Source organism: Mytilus trossulus, chromosome 1, assembly GCF_036588685.1.
Source record: "Mytilus trossulus isolate FHL-02 chromosome 1, PNRI_Mtr1.1.1.hap1, whole genome shotgun sequence".
NCBI classification, from domain to species: domain Eukaryota; kingdom Metazoa; phylum Mollusca; class Bivalvia; order Mytilida; family Mytilidae; genus Mytilus; species Mytilus trossulus.
In genome coordinates this window covers 13,354,252-13,375,624 of record NC_086373.1, presented here as the reverse complement: position 1 = coordinate 13,375,624, position 21,373 = coordinate 13,354,252, and the positions used below count along the sequence as shown (strand labels likewise).

The 21,373-nt window shown below is 29.7% G+C and overlaps 1 protein-coding gene across 8 annotated transcripts in view; it reads left to right on the top strand.

Annotated features, from left to right (window-relative positions):
- Nucleotides 1-21,373, top strand: part of LOC134715733 (tyrosine-protein kinase transmembrane receptor Ror-like) — a 141,147-nt gene that overhangs the window by 105,591 nt on the left and 14,183 nt on the right. For 5 of the 8 annotated variants that reach the window (XM_063578141.1, XM_063578113.1, XM_063578122.1 and 2 more), the window contains one exon: nucleotides 8,844-8,875. In XM_063578141.1, coding sequence (XP_063434211.1) covers nucleotides 8,844-8,875 — 32 coding nt within the window. Of the gene's footprint in view, nucleotides 1-175; nucleotides 1,049-6,996; nucleotides 7,133-8,239; nucleotides 8,584-8,843; nucleotides 8,876-21,373 lie in introns of those variants that run through there. The other 3 variants (XM_063578149.1, XM_063578167.1, XM_063578175.1) reach the window with 3 other exon arrangements.

Sequence of the window (21,373 nt, the reverse complement as noted above, 5' to 3'; positions counted from 1 at the left end):
GTATTTAACACTTGTATTGTACAAAGACTATCATAATATTATTTTCTTTTCTTGAATTACAAGTAGGATCTAGAATTACCACTTTTCTGTATAAATTTTGTGCCAAAGTCTATTTAATAATTACATCTGTGACAAACACAGTTGGATTTATTTTATTGACAGAAATTTACATAGTACTTTAGCGTGAAAGTTGTTCACAGTTTGTTCAGGTCCTACACTTTGTCAATTTGGGATTAACGCCTCAGCTAAACTGATGGAAAAACAGTTTTTATGTGACTTTTAAACTAATTCCTGTTTTATGTGATTTTTAAATCTATTTCCACTTTTATGTGAGTTTTATAAAATTTCTTCGGTTTTGTGAAGAAATTGTGAAGACAAGACTGTGTATTGATAGAATATGTGGTACTTTGTTAAGGATGTATTTATTGGACATGTATATAATGGTTCTACTAGCTATAAATGTCTGATTAACATTGGACAGAGGCCGAGTGTGATATAAGGTCAACATAAAAACATCAATACACCATTCTACCTACATCACTTGTACACTGTGTGTATAGGTAGTCGACAACGTTTTTTATATCAATACTGGACATGTTTATACTTTACTAACTGATTATTGTTGAGTGATTATCAAAATGGTAGAAAATTTCAAGTTTGTGATTAGATAAAAAAATGTTGTATTTTTGACCAACTGGCAGTGTAGATAAATCACAGTAAATCATGACCACTAAGTGAAACAAGCACCTGTTTTTTCCTGAGCTTTATTTCACTTTCTGTCATATGGAATTTTTAATTTGTTCTTACAGTCAGACTTAGAGGATATAATTTATATTTCTTGTGATTTTTTTGCAATTCTTGTACAGAACATTTTGGATATTGAATTGCTTCATTATGTAAATTGGTTCTTTGTGTGCTAAGGGGGTTATGCAATGGCAAAAAACGACAAGGAGTCGGGTAGAAGACATCATAGGAAAAACAAGATGAGGAATAATAAGAAAAAGAAAAACGATGCATGGGAAACTGATATTCATCGTCTTAATTTGGGGTAAGTTTTCAAATTTATAATGAAAAATGTTGTTGACATTGTTATATTATAAAAAGAGGGAAAAGCTTTTCACTTTATTTTAAATTTCATTTCTTTTTGCTACAAGTTGAAGATCCTGCTTCTGGTTTTAAAAGTTTGATAGAAAAAATTTAAAAAATGAAATTAAAACCTTGGATGCAAAAAATATTTGAAAATAATAAAAAAAAATTGTATATTTGTGGCTCCAAAGCCTCTCAGATTTTCTGTGATTGTACATTTATCACATTTCCCCATGTCTTGTTAGCAAAAGGCAATGTGGTAGGCATTTATCTTAAATTAAAATCAAATTATAAAAATGAAGTTGAAACAGTTTAGTGAGAATTTTATTATGACAGTTATGGGGTTTATTTAATTTTGAACCATGTGCAGATATCAATCTTCCAAATTTTTGCCAGTGATATTTTAAAAGCAATATTAAATTTCTGTGAGAAAAAATCTGGATTATGCAATGATATGACAATTGATATATGGAAAAGGTTGTTTTCAATATAATTAATGGGAAAAGGTTAATCATCTTGGTTTAAGGATTAATTTGACCACCAATAATCTATTCATTATCAGCAAAAAATGAAAAAAAATGATAATATAAGACAATTGTTTTTGTATTTATCTACCTGGTTGCCATAGGAATAAACGGTTTACATGCCACTTTCATCTATTTCTGAGCTAAGACAGCTTGTTTTGTAGATAAAAGAATGAAATTGACATTAGGTATTCTATTGTTCAAATATTCATGACAATTTCTCTTGGTTTGAGTGAACAATTCTATTAACTAGAACATTGTCTTTCTATTCCCTAAATTAACTTCACTGTTTTAATGAATGCTATGTCATGTATGTTGAAGAATGCTGACTTTTATTCTTGGTCAATCGATTGAAAAATAATTTGTGTTTTTTTATATTGATTGATGGATAAGATTTTTCCATATGTTGGCCATTTCAAACGGAAAGGTTGTTTTTTTCAATTGGTATATGCATATAAATCTCCAAGGAATGTTGATAAGGTTATTGTTTTTTCTCACTGCAGGAATCCTGCTTTTATGTTTTCATTTATAACATGAAAAATAATGGATGGGGTTCAGACTTAGGCTACTGTCCTTATAAAATGTAATTGAAGTTTTTCATACATTGTGTGTTAACATGAATTTACCTTTAAGTTCTGTAAAATGACAAGAAACAAACATTTTATTTTTGTGTCAACATATTCATTGTACCTGGTACATACACATTTTGGTTAAACTCAAAATTTCAAGTGAAAAAAACACTGTCAAATTACTACAAAAGACAGTCTGTTAGGAGATTTTTAAAATGACAATTACATCGTTTGAAAATGAAATCTATCTGAGGGATGTTCATATTACATTGCATAAAAAAAATCACAATTCTTCTTATTTTTTAAATGAATTGATGATGCAGAAGTTAGCTCTTGAAAATACTGATGTTTGGGTTAATTTTAATGCTGCTATTTTGAATTTAAGTAAATATTTTTTAGTTTGAGATGAAGGACTTTTGAAAATAAATTACTCATACAAATTGTACAAAAAATATTCAAAATTTTGTCTTCAATCTCCAAGAATTATTTTTTTAAGCAGTGAGATCCCTCTTTAGATATTGGACATTCAATCCTATAGAGATTCAGAATTTCTCTATCAGCTTATTCCTGAATAAATTTTTAGGATTCATCATAGTAATAGTTTCAGTACATATTGCTCTGAAAACTTGAGGAAATTATACAAGACAGATTACTATCATGAATCTATATAAAATAAGAAATTATTCTGTAGGACAAAAAATCAAAGACGAACATGTAAATTTGCTAAGCATGTTAATTACGGGACAAGTAAGTAGATCGTTAGGTGTAACATCTCGATCTCGTCATATACTGCATCATGTTGACATTGTTGAAAAGCGAGGATATGAATGCCGCCCTGAATAATTTGTTGGGTAGATATTCCACTATAAGGAGATTTTATCAAATTATCTTGTGGATTAACAGTATAGACCGTGATAAAGATATTGTGCCACAATATATGTACACAAAATAGTGATAAAGTAAACATGTATACATAGATAGCAATTGTTCGAGTAATCTTCTATTTGGTATCTGATTATATTCAAATTATTTGAAAAGTGTTAAATATAGATAAGATATAAAACTCAGTCTGTACTCAGCTTTAATAATTTAATCTCACACATTTATTTTATTTTTTAAAGACTTCCTAAAATTCTGATAAAACATTAGGTTGCACAACGCAGGAAGTTTTTATGACCTCATTGTTTTCCTTGTTCTTAGTCATTCTGAGAGGAAATTAAGTGTCTCATACCCAAAGATTAAATAATTTGTACCGGTAGTTGAAACTGTTGTAGTCTGTTTGTGTTGAAGTGTGTTGCTGTTTAAAAAAAGTTAAATTTGGTAATGTTATAAATGAAACAATTTTAAAAGTGATGGTGTTAGTAAAATTAGTAAGCAAAGAAATCTGACACTTTACCTGTGACGTTTGATCCAATAAAAACCACCTTTTTTATTGTGGTATTAATGTAAGGTATACAAAATATTTAAGATCAAATATACAGACAGCATTTATCAAAATCTAGATTAAATCTGACTTCTATTCTTGTCTCGTTGAAGAAAAAAATCATAATTTAAATCAGATCATCACTGGAATTTATAGCATTATTGCTCTTTTCTTCTTTCTGTTTTGATAATTATTACATCAACCAGTGAAATTCCACCTCCAACTTAAAAAATGTGTATCATTATAACAAAATCCAATGATCCCTAAAAGGATTTCATTCTCAACAGAGGGTGCTGTGATCATGGGGAACCCATAAAACAAGCGTTTTCAGATCCTTGTAACTGAAACATTTTGACACTAGACATGTATGTCAATCTAATTGGCTTATGAAATGAAATTTTAGGCATACATGTTATGTAAAGTTATGTTATTTATATTTCCCCAGCATCATACATCATATTAAGCATCACTTCATCTTGATGAATTAATTACTCCCCATTAAAGATACAAATTTTATGTTATACCCATAATCATGTTGACATGTATGGTCATAGTAATGGGAATTATATGTGGTCATTTGTCCACTCTCAGATTTGTCATAAAATATGTCCATTTGTAATGGTCATCATCAGAGTGTCAGTCAATTTGATATATTGTATATGTGGTCAGATTTGTCATTTTATAAGTCTGTTATTTATAGATATTGTAGTTCGATTTGTCAGCTGAAGGTTTCAAGGATGCAAGGCTAATTTTTTTTCTAGATAGAAAAGTCAGGAAAGAAAGATACCAAAGTGACAGTCAAACTCATAAATCTAAAACAAACTGACAACGCCTTGGCTAAAAATGAAAAAGACAAACAGACAAACAATTGTACACATGACACAACATAGAAAACCAAAGAATAAACAACACGAACCTATTCAACAAATAGTATAAAAAAGTGAAAGTCAAACAGTAATCAAGTCAGAAAACCTGGCTACCAAATGATTCTTACTCACAGATTTCCATTATTTTGCAAGTTAAACAACCTGTTTCAGACATAATGCAATTCACATTAATAAACAGCAAGGTCATCAAATAATGTGACAGTTTGACATTATAATTCAAAATAGCAGGTAAATGTTTTGCAAGAAACAGCTGAAACGCACATAATTGACATAAATCCACTGTTACAAGTTAATATAAAACTGAGAAAAAAAATATCAGCAAGAAAATCAATGGCCATCTTTGATAGCAGATTGAAACTTTATGTACACTCAATTTAGTTTATGACCTGGACCAGGTATTTAGAACATGACATCCTTATCAGTTTATTAATGGGGAAATTTGAGGATGCTTGTTAAGTGACAGCAAATTAATTTTCTTATTTTAGCATACCCTTTTCTGGTAGGGAGTTAATCATGGACTCTTTATCTGAACCATATATGATATATATATAATGAATTTACGATTTTCAGGAAGGTATTTTATTTTTATTACAAAATCAATGTAGAGTATCTTTAACAGCTGAGGCAGAAAGTAGCAAGATTAGAATAGAAAAAATGTCAATCGATATGTTGTTAGCCGCAGGAGACCGATCAAAAATTACTTTGATAGATTTTTTTTCAAAAACTAAATACATGTTTCATGGTTTACTGTACAAAAATGAAAAACTAACATGACTTCCTATAATAAGATTATCAATTTAATCTACATTTTGTATCAATAATATGCTCCCTGTCGGCTATTAATGTCATCGCTGTACAAATTGAAATTCCTACCGATATAATAAAATAACATGCTTCAGTGAAGGGACAATCAACAAAATAATAAAGCAATAAAGGAAACAAATCATTGCTAGATTTCAGAAATATAAAAATGTAGGCAAATGTTGCTTGACTTTGACAAGCTGTGGATTGCATTATTCTGTCATCTAATGGAGTCTAAATTGAGCTGCGGCTTATTGAACATACTTCTTCACTAGATCAATTATTAATTCACCAAATTCCTCTCCACGTTCTTCTAAATCCAATATTCTCATTACACAAAGTTCTGCTAACTTAACATGTCTCTAGGCAGTAAAGAAGTGTTCTAATTTTTTTTCAATTTACAACTAAAACACAGTTGGTTTTAATACAATTTTCAAATTAATTGAAAATCTTTGAAGTAAAATTTTCAACACATTTCAAGGAAGGAATTACATGTACTTGTATATTTAATTTCAAAACAGTTGACATTTTCAGAGAGTTTAAGGTAACACTTGTTTGATAACATGTTTTTTGTGTTATTTAAAAAGGGCACTAAACACCTAAGAAGTCCTATTAAATTTCTACATAAAAAGACTTACATCAAAAACACCAAAAATTAAATAAATGTTCAAGTGACATCTCTTACTAAGATAAAATGCCCGGTACCGATCTAAATATGGTTTATGATTATAATACTATATATATTTAGGAATCTTTTATGGATGTTCCTGGATGCAAGACATAAAATATCTTTTAACTTTTACAATGAATACTTATACAATCAAGTTTAGATAACTTCAATGAAACAATTTATCATATGTAATAGGGAAATTATGCAAATTATGCCGTAATACATAAGAGTCACATACAAAAATAATGAGATGAGTTGGAGTACCACTGTTACTCAAAAGTCACTAAATTTTTTTTTTAACATTACCAGTGATTTTAATTTCCAATGACTGGCAAATTATTCCAAGAGTTGTGGAAATTATAATTTCCCTATATGACAGCATCATAGATCATGCCTTAAAAGAGATGTAATGTCTTGAATGTTTCTAGTATTATTTTTAAAATGAAATATATTATCTAGAAGGTAACAGTAAGTTGCTTGTTGATGGCTCCAGATTGACAGCAAGTCTCAGGCTCATCATTTTACTTTTATTCAGATTGTTAATAGAAGGAATAACTGGTACATGCTATAATAACTTGGTATCATAGTATTGTAGCTCTTATTCCTTCTTTCTCAATAGTCATAGTTAATTATGAAAGAAAAATAAATAATTTCATATTTGAATTGTCTATAATATTCTTCAATGGCAATTCTTCATTATAATCTAGATGCAATTGACTTTTAGAATGAAATCAATGGCTATATTTATTAACACTTCTGTTGAAGGATAACATGCTAATCCTTCATAAGGATAAAGGTTTTACAATAATTGGAATATTTATAATGTGAAAATCTCTGCAGGCTTAGAATTTTTATAAAGTGTCAATTTTAGATAATAGGTGTTAGGGTCAAGTGTTGAATCTCTCTCTCCCAACACCCAAGCACACCTGTAGCCTTCACACCTATTTTATTACTGTTTTGAACTTAACAATAACAACAATTAAGAGGCATGCTTTGAAGATATAAACATAACTTTCAAAAAGTTTCTATCCCCCATTCTTATATATACCCCATTATGTTATGCTAATTCTTAAGTTAATGGGTCCATTTGGAACTTTTATATTCCAACTGTTAAGCAAGAAGTTAACATTTTTATGAAATATGTAAATTGTGTTGTTAAATTTCCTTGTGATGTGAGTATATAAAAATCATTGCATTGTATTATATTCTGTAAAATTTTATTGAATTTTGTATGGACTTTATGCATCTGGATAAATAGTTGTCATGCACTTTTTATTTGTATTTAATTTATATTCTGTTGAAATACAATTTTGCACTTTCTAATTGCATTTGTATTGTAAAATAGGAAAATAACACCAGGCAAAACTCTCCTTGAGCAGTTTTGATTTCTATATTGAACGTACCTTTTGAAGTTGCTGTATTATTCAAAGTCTAACAATTGCTATCAGAGTACCGTCTGGCTCTCTGACAAACTGTGTACTTTACAAATTGAAACAAAATTGGCAAATAATTGTTAGCTCTTAAGATTCACTTGAAACAAATTGTCTGTATGCTGTCTACACTAAAGGGTAATATGTAACATTTATCATGCTATGTAACCTCTTTTTCTTGTAAAAAATACTGAAATCTAAATAATGATGGTCTGTGGAGAAAACAACATTGTTTTCTTTCTATAATAGCCAAAAAAAACTCAGCTTCTATGGACTTTTTAAATGAAAAATTGCTGTAGAATCAGTGGTATCAGCAATTTGATGTAACTGTTACATAAGTAGTACTTTTGTAGAAACAAAATAATTATTTTTATAGGTTCAAAACAAAAGGATCAAATCAGATAAATGCTTTGGTATATAATCAAACAGCCAGCTAAGTTGATGGGTCCGTGATGCCGTGATTTAAAATAAATTATGTGTCAACAAAATGATTTTGTGGTCCAAAAAAACAATAATGACTGCCAAAAATAATACTGGGTACTCAAAATTCTTTCAGTATATTAGAAAAGTGAGGGAATGATAGCATTAAAAATATTATCAGAACGGGTAACTATATGATGATTTTTATTTAATTCAATCAGAATACAAAAACTTAAAACAATATATAAATATTATTATAAATAAATTATTTTACCTTATCTGAAGAATATATCTTGATGGTGAGATATCAGCTATTCATGTTTCAAACAGAAAATTCAATTAAAAGATTTAATATGTTTTCTTACAACATTCCTTATAAAAATTTCAAAAAATCGTTAGAAAATAATATTTACGATTGATAAGAGATTTAAATTGAAATGTTACATATGTATCTAAGTGGTTTGGTTCCTCAAATCTTTAGGGATTAAGATGTTGAGATAATGAAGTTTGTTTTACTTATTATCCACTGACCAAACAAATTTGTGTGTCCAGAGACAGATGTTGACCGCTATCAGCCACATGTAGTTTGTCTGGTGATTTACACCTCTCTTAGCTTGTTACAGGCCAATTAGGAGAAGTTTATGTGGAATCGTAGATATCTGTCATGACTACACCATAAGTCCATTTGGCCTGCTTCCTGTATTTATCTGTGATTAATCATGGACATTTAAACATGTGATTATAATATACTGCTGATGAACCAGCTCTGAAATGTAATTTATATTTTTAATTTTTTGAAGTTTTTGATTTACTGCAAAATAAGGGTAAAATTCTGTGATGTTCAAGTAGCAATCAGATGGTTTAATTGTATTGTGTTGTCATATGTTAAGTACCTTTTGTTAGCTGTTGTATGTTTCTCAATGATATTGATAATGTAATAACTTGATATTTTTGTTGTCCTAAGTAAATGTAATAACTTGATATTTTTGTTGTCCTAAGTAAATGTAATAACTTGATATTTTTGTCTTTTCAGGGATTTTTTTGGAACGAATGACGGGGATGGAAGTAAGTCCATTATTTATAGTAGATCAAACTTTAAAAGTATTAGTAAAGTCTAGAATTATGTGGTGATAGGTGTTTCCCTTTGTCCCTTTGTGTTACTTATATCAAAGCATTAAATATTCAGTCTCCATTGGAAGATTCTTTATCATCAAAGTTAAAAAATCATCATCTGATTAAAATGAGTGATATTTGCCACTAAAATCTTAAGATACAATAATTATATGGCAGTCAGTTCAATGCTCATGAAGATTTTAGTGTGCACTTTTATAAAAAGAAGACCAGTTTGTCTGTCATTACAGGACAGGATATGAAATGTTTTCCCATAATTTTTGTCAACCTTTAAATTTTTGAAATCATAGATCAAAAGCAAAAGTTATTTCTTACATTATTAAAAGGGCAGTAGGGGTAAAGTTATAATGTGTTGACGTAAAATCTTAAAATAAAAAAATCATTTTAGCTTATTTACATGTATACATGTATAAGAAGTTAACCTTTGACATAAGAGCAGGTTACATAACTTATTTATGAAATGCTGTGAAATTTTTACTGCTTGGTGTAAACCATCTTATCAGGGCCTTTTATAGCTGACTATGCGGTATGGGCTTTGCTCATTGTTGAAGGCCGTACGGTGACCTATAGTTGTTAATGTTTGTGTCATTTTGGTCTTTTGTGGATAGTTGTCTCATTGGCAATCATACCACATCTTCTTTTTTACATTCATAGATATAAATAGCTTGTCATTAAACTTGTATGCTTTAGTATGAAAACAAATATTCAATATAAAAAAAAGATTGGCGATTCCAAGGAGGCATCTATCCACTACTAGTGGCACTTGAGACCATCACTGTGTAGCCTTCAAAAATGAGCAAAACCCATACAGTATAGTAAGTAAACTATAAACTTGTTACCCAGAAAAACAATTTGTCAAACTATTTAAACTAAAATCAAATAGCTGATTTATGAAAAAGCAACTAACAAAAAACAAATATTACAGACAGCAGACATTTTCAAAGACCACAAAATTACAGGCTCCTGACTTGGAACATTCTCATAAGGAATGTGGCTGGGTAAAACATGATTTTGATGCTACCCTCCCTTAACCTAATTTACAACATAATGTAAGAACCCATCAATGAGCTTACTGAAAGCTGTTATTCAATACTAAAATCATGACATAGAATAATCATATACAGTACAATCATTCTGTCAATGACACAATTTAAAAGTGCATGTGTATGTTCAATTCCTCATTTCTGATCTGTGAAATAACTGATGTGGAATTTATTCACAGTGAATTAGGTCTAAATCTGCATTTAAATTCTTCAGTCAAATGTAATCATTGCAAGAAGTCAAGCATTCTAAATAAATATCTGCTGGTTTTATGTAGATTTTAAGGAGATGTTTGCTCAGAATATATTACAAGAGTATATGTCTGACTGCTTACATGAAATACTTACCATAAAAAAGGCACTGTTCAAGTTTATGATACAGATAATAATTTCCATGTAACCATGGCTATAGCCATCCTTTTATAACATATATTTTATGAAAAGAAAGTATGAGCCACTTGGAAATCAGAAATATTGGAAATGAAATGATTATGTAATATCTGTTTAACTTACTGATCATGATTACTTAATACATGTAATCGTCGATTAATAGAAACAGATTTTAAGGTTACAAGTGAAACATTTAGACATGTTCTTAAGACTAGAATATCAAATCTTTCTATGAAATATTGTTTTAAAAGTGGGAATGATAATTCCATTCCGAGAAAATTAATAATGGACAATAATATATTGTCTCGCAGAACCAAAGTTAATTTCATGAATCGCATTGATACAGTTTTTTTTTTCGGTTATACATCATAACTTACAAAAAATACAATCCTTCTGTTGTTTCTATTTTTTGGGGTAAAGAATAACCTCTATTGTCAAGCACCAAAAGTGTCTGGAATTACACTGCCAATAGCATCAAATAAGCTTTCTTTTCTCACTTCCATCGTTTGTGCCTCGTTCATAAAATGTAGTCTACTAAATGAAAACATGATATATAGTGAAAAGGGGGCATTTGGCGCTGGACACTGAAGGTCATTCCATCTCCTTAAGATAAACAGATCTTCAGAGATTGGAAGGATTGGGTTTTTTTGTAAGTTTAATAATGTAGGATTTAATCAGATTTTATATATTTTCACTGAAAACAGAATAGATAGAAATCTGCCAGAATTTTTCAGCTGTTTGGAAGTGTTAGATTTGTTCATACTGGCTGAAGCATGCAATATTTTAACAGGTTCTTCTTGTCAGGTGAAAAGCATACAACAATTGTATCAGATAAATCAAAATAATAACAAATTCCAAGTTTCTATCACTTTCTCTATAAAATATGATCTCTGAAGAGAGAAAGATAAATGAGCTGAGAGTGTTAGTTTGAAGAGCGTTATAAATCTTCGTCTATTTATCTTCATCCTTTCATACTTTGTACAGTTATTGAAACTTTTAGACAATCTGTGCTGATTCAAGTCTAAAAGTACAGCTGTATTGTGTTAAAGTGTGCCATAGGTTTATTTATGCAGTAAAGATTACAAAATAAGGATAAAATCTGTAAAAAATGACATTTTATGATCATTATTTAAACGATTAGCATAAAAGTGATATTGATTATATGATTAGCAAAGACCTTTGAAATACTCATGCTCATAATTGTACAAAAACTTTTCACTCATAATTTATGATCTATAGGAAAATGAGTTTGTTCCTTTTAAGAATTTGTATCCTTAATTACAACTTATTACAAGACTTCAATATTTAATGAATTTAAATGGAAAATACATTTTTTTCCGTTCTATTCAATTGATTAAAAAGATATCCTGTTCAATATTTTATAATGATAGAGTATAAATGTCATTTAATCTTTCTGATTTTGTGTTGATTTTTTCCAGTCTGAGTACTTTTTTTATGTTTATCCAATCTTTTAAAAACGTTTCTTGCCTGCGTTATTTGAGTAAAAACAAATAGTTCAATTTGTTTACAGAAAACCCAGTAATTATTATCAATAATATAGGTTGGTCATTTCATATTTTAAAAAAAAGCTCTACAGAACTAAGAACTACATGAAAATCTGTTAAATAAATATTCTCAAGTGTGGTCTTTGTGCATTATATTGATTTATACTGAAATTGATATAAAATGTAGAATAAATTGACAAAATCATCATGCAGCGTCACAAACTTAGCTGATTTAATGTTTTATTTACTCAAATCTATAAACCTTTTCCCTTTCAATGTAGGGAAAAGTCAATTTAGGATAGGATAATGATAGGCCATCTGCCAATTAAAAATTATTAGAAGTTGGCTTCTTCTGTTTTTGGGGGGATTTTTTTTAATTTGATATAGGGTAAAAGAGAAGCTAAGAAATACCAAAGGGGAAAAGGACTTTTTGGATCTTATTTTCCATAGTTAACCAAAACAAATGATACCATAATTAGAAAGAAAAATTGCAGGAACAAAATTTGTTAATTACCATGATTAAAAACAATTAAAACGCCGCATTTTACAGTAAATAATATAGATTTTCCCGTTGAGTATCAATACAAAATCTAAATTCAGATAGATAACACATAATAGGGAAAGGATTAATTTAAGAAAACAAACAAATTATAACACCAACAGGTTAATCTGATCTGATAATAGAAAATCTTTAATTTTCATTATAAAGTATGAACGAAAAATTGTGGGAAAATAGTTGGAGACATAATACCATTTGTATAGTTGACATTCAAAACAGCCCAGTAATTTTATCAAGGTCAAACAAGGACAAAGGAAAAAGGCCATCTTCTCAGCTGCATGTGTTTGAATCAGATCCCTCTAAATTTTATGGATTATAGAAAAAAAGATTTAATAATCTCTACAAAAAGTAAATTGTGTAATATAAGATTAAGCCTCAGCAGGTGTTGAAGTTGTGATCGATGTTATGACAGTGCTTCTATACAATGTGTAATTGTCATGGAACCTTTAATGGAAAATTGGACGAAAAAATATCTGCTTAGAACACTTTTCAGACTTTAATTATGGGTTTTCTGTAAAAAGATGGATGAAACTATTGTCATCAAGTGACAATCTTGTAGAAACAAGTATGAAAGCCATGAAAATGTGACAAAGTAATTATAGCCGAAAGTCAAAAGTTAAAAGACTGCCACGCTAATAATGTAAATAAGACAAAGTGTTGTCCATGGAGAAACAGAGGTGTTACTAGCTGGATGGTCAAAGAGAATCAATACCCCATACAATATTTATTTGTGAAATAACTGGACAAAATTGGATATAATGGGAATTTCCATTCTAGCAATAACCTTAAAAGGTCACAGAATCAATATTTCTGTATATGTCGCTGGTTTTGTTGTACCGTTACTTTAATCTGTCATCAATCACTTTTTCTTATACATGCAGCAATAAGAGGATTTTCTTTACCTTTACAAGTACTCAACAACCAATTAGTCTGATAGACTATAGATTATGACAGGTTTTAAAGTACCAATTATTGCCTCCATTTGGTCAACATCGATCCAAATCTTCCGTACTATACAACACTCTACTTGTCAATAGCTTAATCCCTGTTTAATAATGAGAAAATGTCCAGTCCTTATATTTACTGCTAAAGACAATAAGTAGGAGGAATTTTCTACATGAGTTAACAGCAAATATAAAAGCTGGCACCAGAGACCAATTATACATGACAGTGCTTGTAAAGCATAATGCTTTATTTGATTCCAGACAAATAACTACTTACATGACTTCAACTTTGGGGACACCACTTGTTTTCTAATTGAAGAAATCATTAAAACTTAAACGGTTTATTTTTTATTTTTATTTTGATATTGATATATCATATTTTCTCGATTATTCTGTACAAGTTTTGAAATTACTAAAATAATCCTATGATGATGCTATTAAATATATTGTAAAAATTCATGACACAAAACTGCTACAAGCATATTAAGGAAAGGACAAGGATCAGATTTTTATAGCAGTTCATCATCCCAAAGTCAAAGCGAAACCCACTGATAAAAAAACTTCACTGTTATGCATGTTCAAGACAGCAATGCAGCATCAGTTTGAATTCAACTCTTTACTAGATGTTGATCAGGCTACAACTGAGCATTGAACAACATAACTGTAGGATAACATCAACAAATATAAATCATATCTGTAACCTTTCTGTCCTCATTTATATAGTATAATAATTTTCCTAGAATTACATCTTATTTTTGGGGGGTAGGTTATATATAATGCAATGACGAGATGTAATATACATTTATGTCAACCTGAGAGTTGTAAAATTTGATTTTAAGGATTGTAAGAATTTGCAGGAGACAAGATGACCCTAGATATCTGGCAGTAACCATGTTGTTAATGATATGATCTGGTGTTGTTGTCTTGTCCTGTCAGATTGGATTGAGATCAGAAGTCTTATAGACCTCAGTCATTGTATTATTACTTCTAAGTCTGTTAGTGGATAAGTGAGGCATTAAACCTATGTAGAGTAGTACTCTCGGATTATTTACAGTATAGTCATATGTTTACTCTTCATGATGGGACAGTGTAAGTACAATTTGATTCTAGTATTTTGACAGTTGCCTAATTGTTATCTCCCTTGGGTGCTGTTTTCAACACTTAATTTGTTTGATATATGATGTTTGTGCAAATTTCTCATTTAGTATATGTTATACATTGCAATATTTCAATACATCCATAATTAACTTGTGAATGCCAGACCTGAATGTGGATCTGTTCTTATTGGTGGTCAATTTGTCTTTCATTCATTAGATTTTCATAATTTCGTGTATTATTTTTTACACTGCCTTTTTAATTGGATTTTGCTTTTTAAGTGAATTTTGCTTTATAATTAAATTTGGTGTCAATTTTGTTTGAGAATTTTATAGGCATTATTATTTCTTTCAAAACATTATTTATGCAGCAAATTTAGAGTAAACAGGAAAGTTTCTGAAAAGTTTCACATAAATGGTGAAATTTTATACCCTTTAAAATACCTGCTACATGAAACTTTAACATTTTCATATTCTTCACAGCATGAAACACAGTGTTGGGGATGAAATTTTGAAATACCATCGCTTTTAAGATTGTGTTTTGAATAAAATACAGGTCCCTTGGAGCACAGCATGTCTATTTCCTGTGACCATGACTCAGAAATTCTGTCACAGGATAACAGATTGTTTGTATTCACCCAGTTTTTGCATTCATTATGAATGATATATAACAATATTGCAACATGATCAGAAATATCACATGTAGTAGGCACTTTTGTACTCATTATTGAATGACAGTCTTAGTTTCTCATTTCCTAAGTTATAACCTCCTGCAGTTTGCGGATGATACATTTTGTAAAACATCATGCACTGCGTCTTGCTGTTAAAACAAAATCGATTAGTTTTTGAAATTTCCATTCATGTTTTGTTGCATGCAAGTTAATTGAAAATTTTCAACAATGTTCTGTAGAAGCATTTGTAAACAGTTGAAATTACAAAGAGCAGGTGCTTGTTTGTACCAAGTTATCTTACATCCACTTATAAATCAGTGCCTTCTTATTAAGAACATGTATCAGTAATTAATTGGAGAAGCAAGAAATTTGTTGAATAAATGTTAATGATGTGTTGTGGATGTGACTGTCATTCTTTGAATTACCATATATTAGATATTTTTTTGTCCTGAATATGTATGAAAAACTTGAAGCTGGATATTAAACATTTAAATCATCAAAAGTTATCTCCCATTTTGTTTGTTTCACATTCGGAAAAGGTGTTATTTGTGCATGTCAATTTGAAAATACTTTAAAATAGTTTATAATTGAGCCATGTCAATTATTTTAAGCAAATTGTATCTTATTTATGTGTAAATTACTAAGAAACTAAAATGTCAAAAATCACTTTTTCAATCTCAAAAATGGAATTACATGTACATGATGAAGTTATTTTATCAATGCACATAATGTTGTATTTCTTTGTATTTTTTGTCATTGGCATCTTAAAAAAATCAAGATGAAATAGATTCCAGTTAGGTCATTAACCTGATTTTTTGTGGTTTATGCTGAACGAATTCAAGAATCACAGCGATGCCCTTAAGTGGAACAGTTCTATTTTATTGTTCACATAAATTAAGACAAAAACTAGATATGGTAACAATATTAATTCATTAGGAGTACTATGTCAAAATGTTCATTAATTGTTTCTTTTTGTTGAAATTTCTTAATATCTTGATATATTGTTAAATTATGTAGATATTTGTTACCATCCAATTATTTCTGGGAGTTTTCACTTTGTGTGGGATGAATTCTGTCATCTTCAAAGCTTACCTACCAAGGAGAAAATGGATAGACTGACGACCAAACATGGCATTTATAGTTAATAACATCAGCTTTTAATGGCTTGTACTTAAATGTGTCACAAATGTCAGTTACAAAAAATATAGTGGACATAGATATTTATGACAAGTTATTTGCTTTCTACTGACTTTCAAAACTGGTTTATGTGCGAAGAGCTTTTTTTCACAATAACTCTTGGTAAAAGGAAATATATCCAATGCTTTGGGTCATTTAAATTACAGTTAAGATCATCCTACTTAAATCATAAATCAACCAATCAAAATAGTTAATTGGGTTTTTGGGGCACACATATTTTACTCTTGAGTACTGAATATAGTTTTGTGACAGAGATACCAGGACCCTAAAACACTTCATAACAGGGACGTGTTTACCCAATATTGCTTGCACTCTAACAAATTAGCAGTTATTATAATAGTCTTGTTTTCTTGTTTATTAAATTGCATACCTCAAATGATTCATATTTCCTGTTTTTCCATCTGAAGGTTCATTTGTTAAAATCCTTGCACACCTAACATTAAGCTAAGTTGTATGTTGAGGACAATCAAAAAGTATGCGGTAAGGGTTTTTTTTTCAATCAGAAAAATTGAAAAGTCTTATTTACCTTAAGAAAATAGAAAAACCTGCAATTTTGTCTGGATTCAAAACTAAAAGTGCCAATATAAATAATGAAACTTTGCATCTGCGGTCATTTCTCTTGACATCCAAATTGATGCACAGTGAATGCTACTGATTCTTCAAAACTTCAAGAACAGATATGTCCAATAACTCCATGAAACATGCTAATACGACACCCTAAATTGCATGACTTGTGAAACAACAGAACACCATGATATATTATTTTTATATTACACCCTGTTGTAATGCTGATAACACAGCAGAACTCAAAGACAAAAGTTTATACAAAAGCCTGTTTTCATGTGACAATACTACAAAACTTGATAATACAAGCTTATGTACTTAACCCTGTTGTTAGACATCACAACACAACAGAACTCCATGATAATGTGCTCACAGTAAAACAGAACAAGAGTCCCTAGTGGTCCTTGATAGAAATCTGCTGGTCCTCACTATTATTTAAATTGCAAAATACCAAAGTTGTGTCTGTCTTTTGAAAAATTTTGGTGGTCAGGACCTTTGGACCAAAACTTTTAAGAACTCTGTAGAACTCAATGATTCTTGCATATACTACACCCTGTTGTTGTATGACAACACAATAGAACTCCATGATACTCGGTTTATAGCACACCTTGTTGTCTGAACACCTGTAGACAATAGATTAGTATTCTCTCCCAAAAATAAGCCCAGGATGATTAATTAAGTCTGCTTTTTACTGCTATGATCCTTGAACATTTTTTAAATGAATTTCTAGAAGAAGAAAAATGAACATTATATCTGATAAGAATGTGAAGAGAATTTTTTTAAAGTTGGAAAAGATGTATTCAGAACATATTGAGGTTATGAGAGAGGAAGCAGGTTTGGTAATTTGTATCAAAGTTAATATATTCTGTCAAGAAAGATACAGGCATGGAGATAAAATTAAAGTTTAAGTACAGCCTTCTTCCGAACATTAAGATAGAGATGATAATGAAGTGTAAAACTCCATGTTAGAGCAATCCATTCTGGAATGTTAGATTGCTCATTATACTGTTAATTAACTAGTCCTGAGATTTTCAATAGTTGTCAGTTTCTATACCTATCAAGACACTATTTAATGCCTAGTTGATGCTTTACTTATATTACTCAAATTTCCAAAGCTTTGCATGAAACAAATAATAACGGAAATTAATTAACATTGTTGATTTTTATCCAAGAGCAGTATGGTTAAAATATTAGCATACATGTGATGGACTGTGAAACTCAGATCAGGAGATTTGGAAATTTTGGTCAGGAGAATAGGACACAGATCAGGAGGTTTTTTTATCGACATAAATTTTGTCATAAATGTAACCATATGAAGTAGAAATTGTGTTTTTTCTACAAATTGTAATATGTTTAAAGTACCCTTATTGCCTTTCTATTAGAATAAAATAAAATATTAAGAAGAATCTGTTTCCTGTTTAGTTTTGTTTTGTTTTTGATAAATGATTGTTCACTGCTTGCAAATAAATCATTATAATATATTTATCTATCTTATCTGTATAGATTTTTATTCATGTCTCCATCTCCTTATCATTGGTTAATGTATAGACAAATAAGAAAGAAATAAGCTCTACATGTTTGTTTGCAACATCATAAATTAATTAGAAAAATAACAAACACTAACAGTAGTACTGCATGGCTTTTAAGCATTATGAAAGTCTTATTTGTAGAAAACTTAAAAAGACTTTAACATTGTAAAATGTTTTGCTATTTCTATCTTACACAATAAAATCTTGTATATTATAACATCTACAATTCTCAAACCCAAGGTTTTATAATCCCAATTAAACTAACTGGAAATTCAATTTATTAGTCTAAATGTACATATTGTATATTCCAATCACATTAATGAGAAACAGATTTACAATATAAACTTCAATTTAATCCTTGAAAGGAGGTCTAGATTGCTAAAATAATTTATAAATTTATATTTTTTTATTTGTCCCAAAACATTTAAATTCATTTAATCAACATCCGTTTATGATTATTTGATTAAAATATTAATCATTTATAGTCTTTTTACAATTTACATTTTTAAAAGCAAAATAACTGAAAACAGGATAAAACAAAGGGAAGTAACAAAAATGTATTTCAATATTCCCAATACACATCGTTTTTATAACACAACGGCAGTTAGCCAGAGGTAAACATTGTTGATTACCAGTATGTTTGACACCCCAGCTGTCAAGTGAAGCCAATTAATTATACATCTTCTTTGATATACAGGTAAAATTTAACACAGGTGTCAATTACACCCGTACAGTAGTAAGAAATGATCAAATATGGCGTCTGGAAATTTTCATTCATGAAATATTGCATACACGGGAGTTTTTTCTCCTGAACGGGAGGACGGGAGGAGACCCCTGAATACGGGAGTGTTGTACTCCCGTCGGGAGGTTCACATGTATGTATTAGTTTGTGTATTTGAGTGCAGATAATGGTTTATAATTTGTTTCCATTTATTTCTTCGTTGGTGATCTCCCTTTTTGCTGGCTTGCCAGTTACCTCCCCTTATTTATGGGATAAGGGGAGATAAAGCATAGTCAAAGTGATATGAAAATAACAACCTTTAATAAGATTTAAGACATAAGTAGATTTGCAAGGTATTCAGGAGCTATATCTTTTTGTAACAGCTGTGAATTTATGAATTGTAATTGAAAACAATCCAAATCTATTATTTGCTTCTGCCCTCAAAGAAACCATAAATTGTGGAGCAACAAGATTAGGTTGAACAGAATTTAAGGGTAGTTTGTTAACAGATATCAGCTAGCCTGACAGTTTGTAGATGATATATGTGCATAGTTACCTTCAATCTACTTCTGTGCAGAAATATTATCCCAACTAACTTTTCATCTTGATTCTTTTATTACCAAAGCACATTAGATACCAATTAATCTTTTGTCCCAAGCTGTACTCAATTTGGTTTATTGCTGTAATTGAAAATTTGATACATAATTGATTTATATTAAAAGGTGTGCCAATATTGTACCGTTTTCACTCTGTTGTACATTCATCATTTTTTTCGCCCTTTTTTTCATTTCCTTTTTTTCCATACTGAACTACTGATTAGCTACTGAAGAATTGATGTGACATATTTTCCAAGAAAACAAATTGTTTGTTTTTGAGGATTGTTTTCTATGAGGCTGTGGTACATGTATTAGTCAAAATTATTGTATTTGAGGATATGCTTAAATCGTATTGTTGAGGTCCTGAAGAAATTGTTGACCTCTTTTAATATTGAAGATATATTTAAATCAAATTATGGAGATCCTTAAATATTTAATGATATTTATTGTAAAACTGAAATTTTATACTAAGAGTACAATAATTTTGACGGGAACTTTTAGTCCCGGGACAGTGTTTTGTGTTAGACCTAGTATTCAAAGCAGTGCAGACAAGTTATGTAACAATACAAAAAATTGTATGATAAATTTAGCAATATTTATAACCTACGAAATAAAGGAAACATATGAATTCTCCAAGGAATTGATACATTTCATCTGAAGTCACTTTTTATCTCATCATTTTTCTCATCATCGGCCAATTTATATGCCGATTAAGACAAAGATCTTACATCTGAACATATAATGATTCACTACATCTCGTAATTTCATTTTACAAGAGATAAAGAAACCTGAATCCTGACATTCTGGAATTAATTGATTTTTGTAAGAAACCTTTTTTCAATTCCATTATTTATGCAGCTGCTAAGGGAAATGTTGATCTGTTAATTATGAAGGTTTTAGTTGGTGAAACAGTCTCAGTCTGATTTCCCAAATTTTGTCTATTTAATATACATACACGTTATATAAACTGTTTAATTCAAAACACCAAATGTCTTTATTATTGTAACTTCTTGAAAAAGTAAATCCCATGTCTTTCCTGGCGAAACAAATTGATTAATAAATCAAATGACTTTCCTGAAGAAAGCTATTGTTTTATACTGCCCTGGCTGTGAGTTCACAATAAACAGGAATCTATGACTAAGTTAACGGTCATCTGATTATGGTTAAACAATCAGGGGATGAATACATATTGACAAGTATATGATCTATATTACATCAAGCTGTTACAAGATATTCATATAGAAAGTACTTTCTTTTTGAAATGAATCTGATATTGTAGTAATACATTGACCTATATTGGGCTTGAAGGTCAAGAATGAGTTATTCTTTCAGTTGCTTTTCTATGATAATTTTCGCATATGTTTTCTTCCAAAAACCACATGAGATTTATTTCATCCATTGGGTGCAGATAATGGAGTTAAAACTGCTGACCCTTCAAACTTATCTAAGTTTGTCACCAGTTTTTGTTTGGGTTAGTGAAGCTCTGCAATCTTCATTTTCTTGTGGACATTCATTTGTTTGTTGGTCATTTCCATACTGTTTAATTTTTCTTTTTTTTTAATTGTTATTACCTTCCTGCCTTTTTAATAAAAAAGATTAAGGAATCTGAATTGTACTTAAGG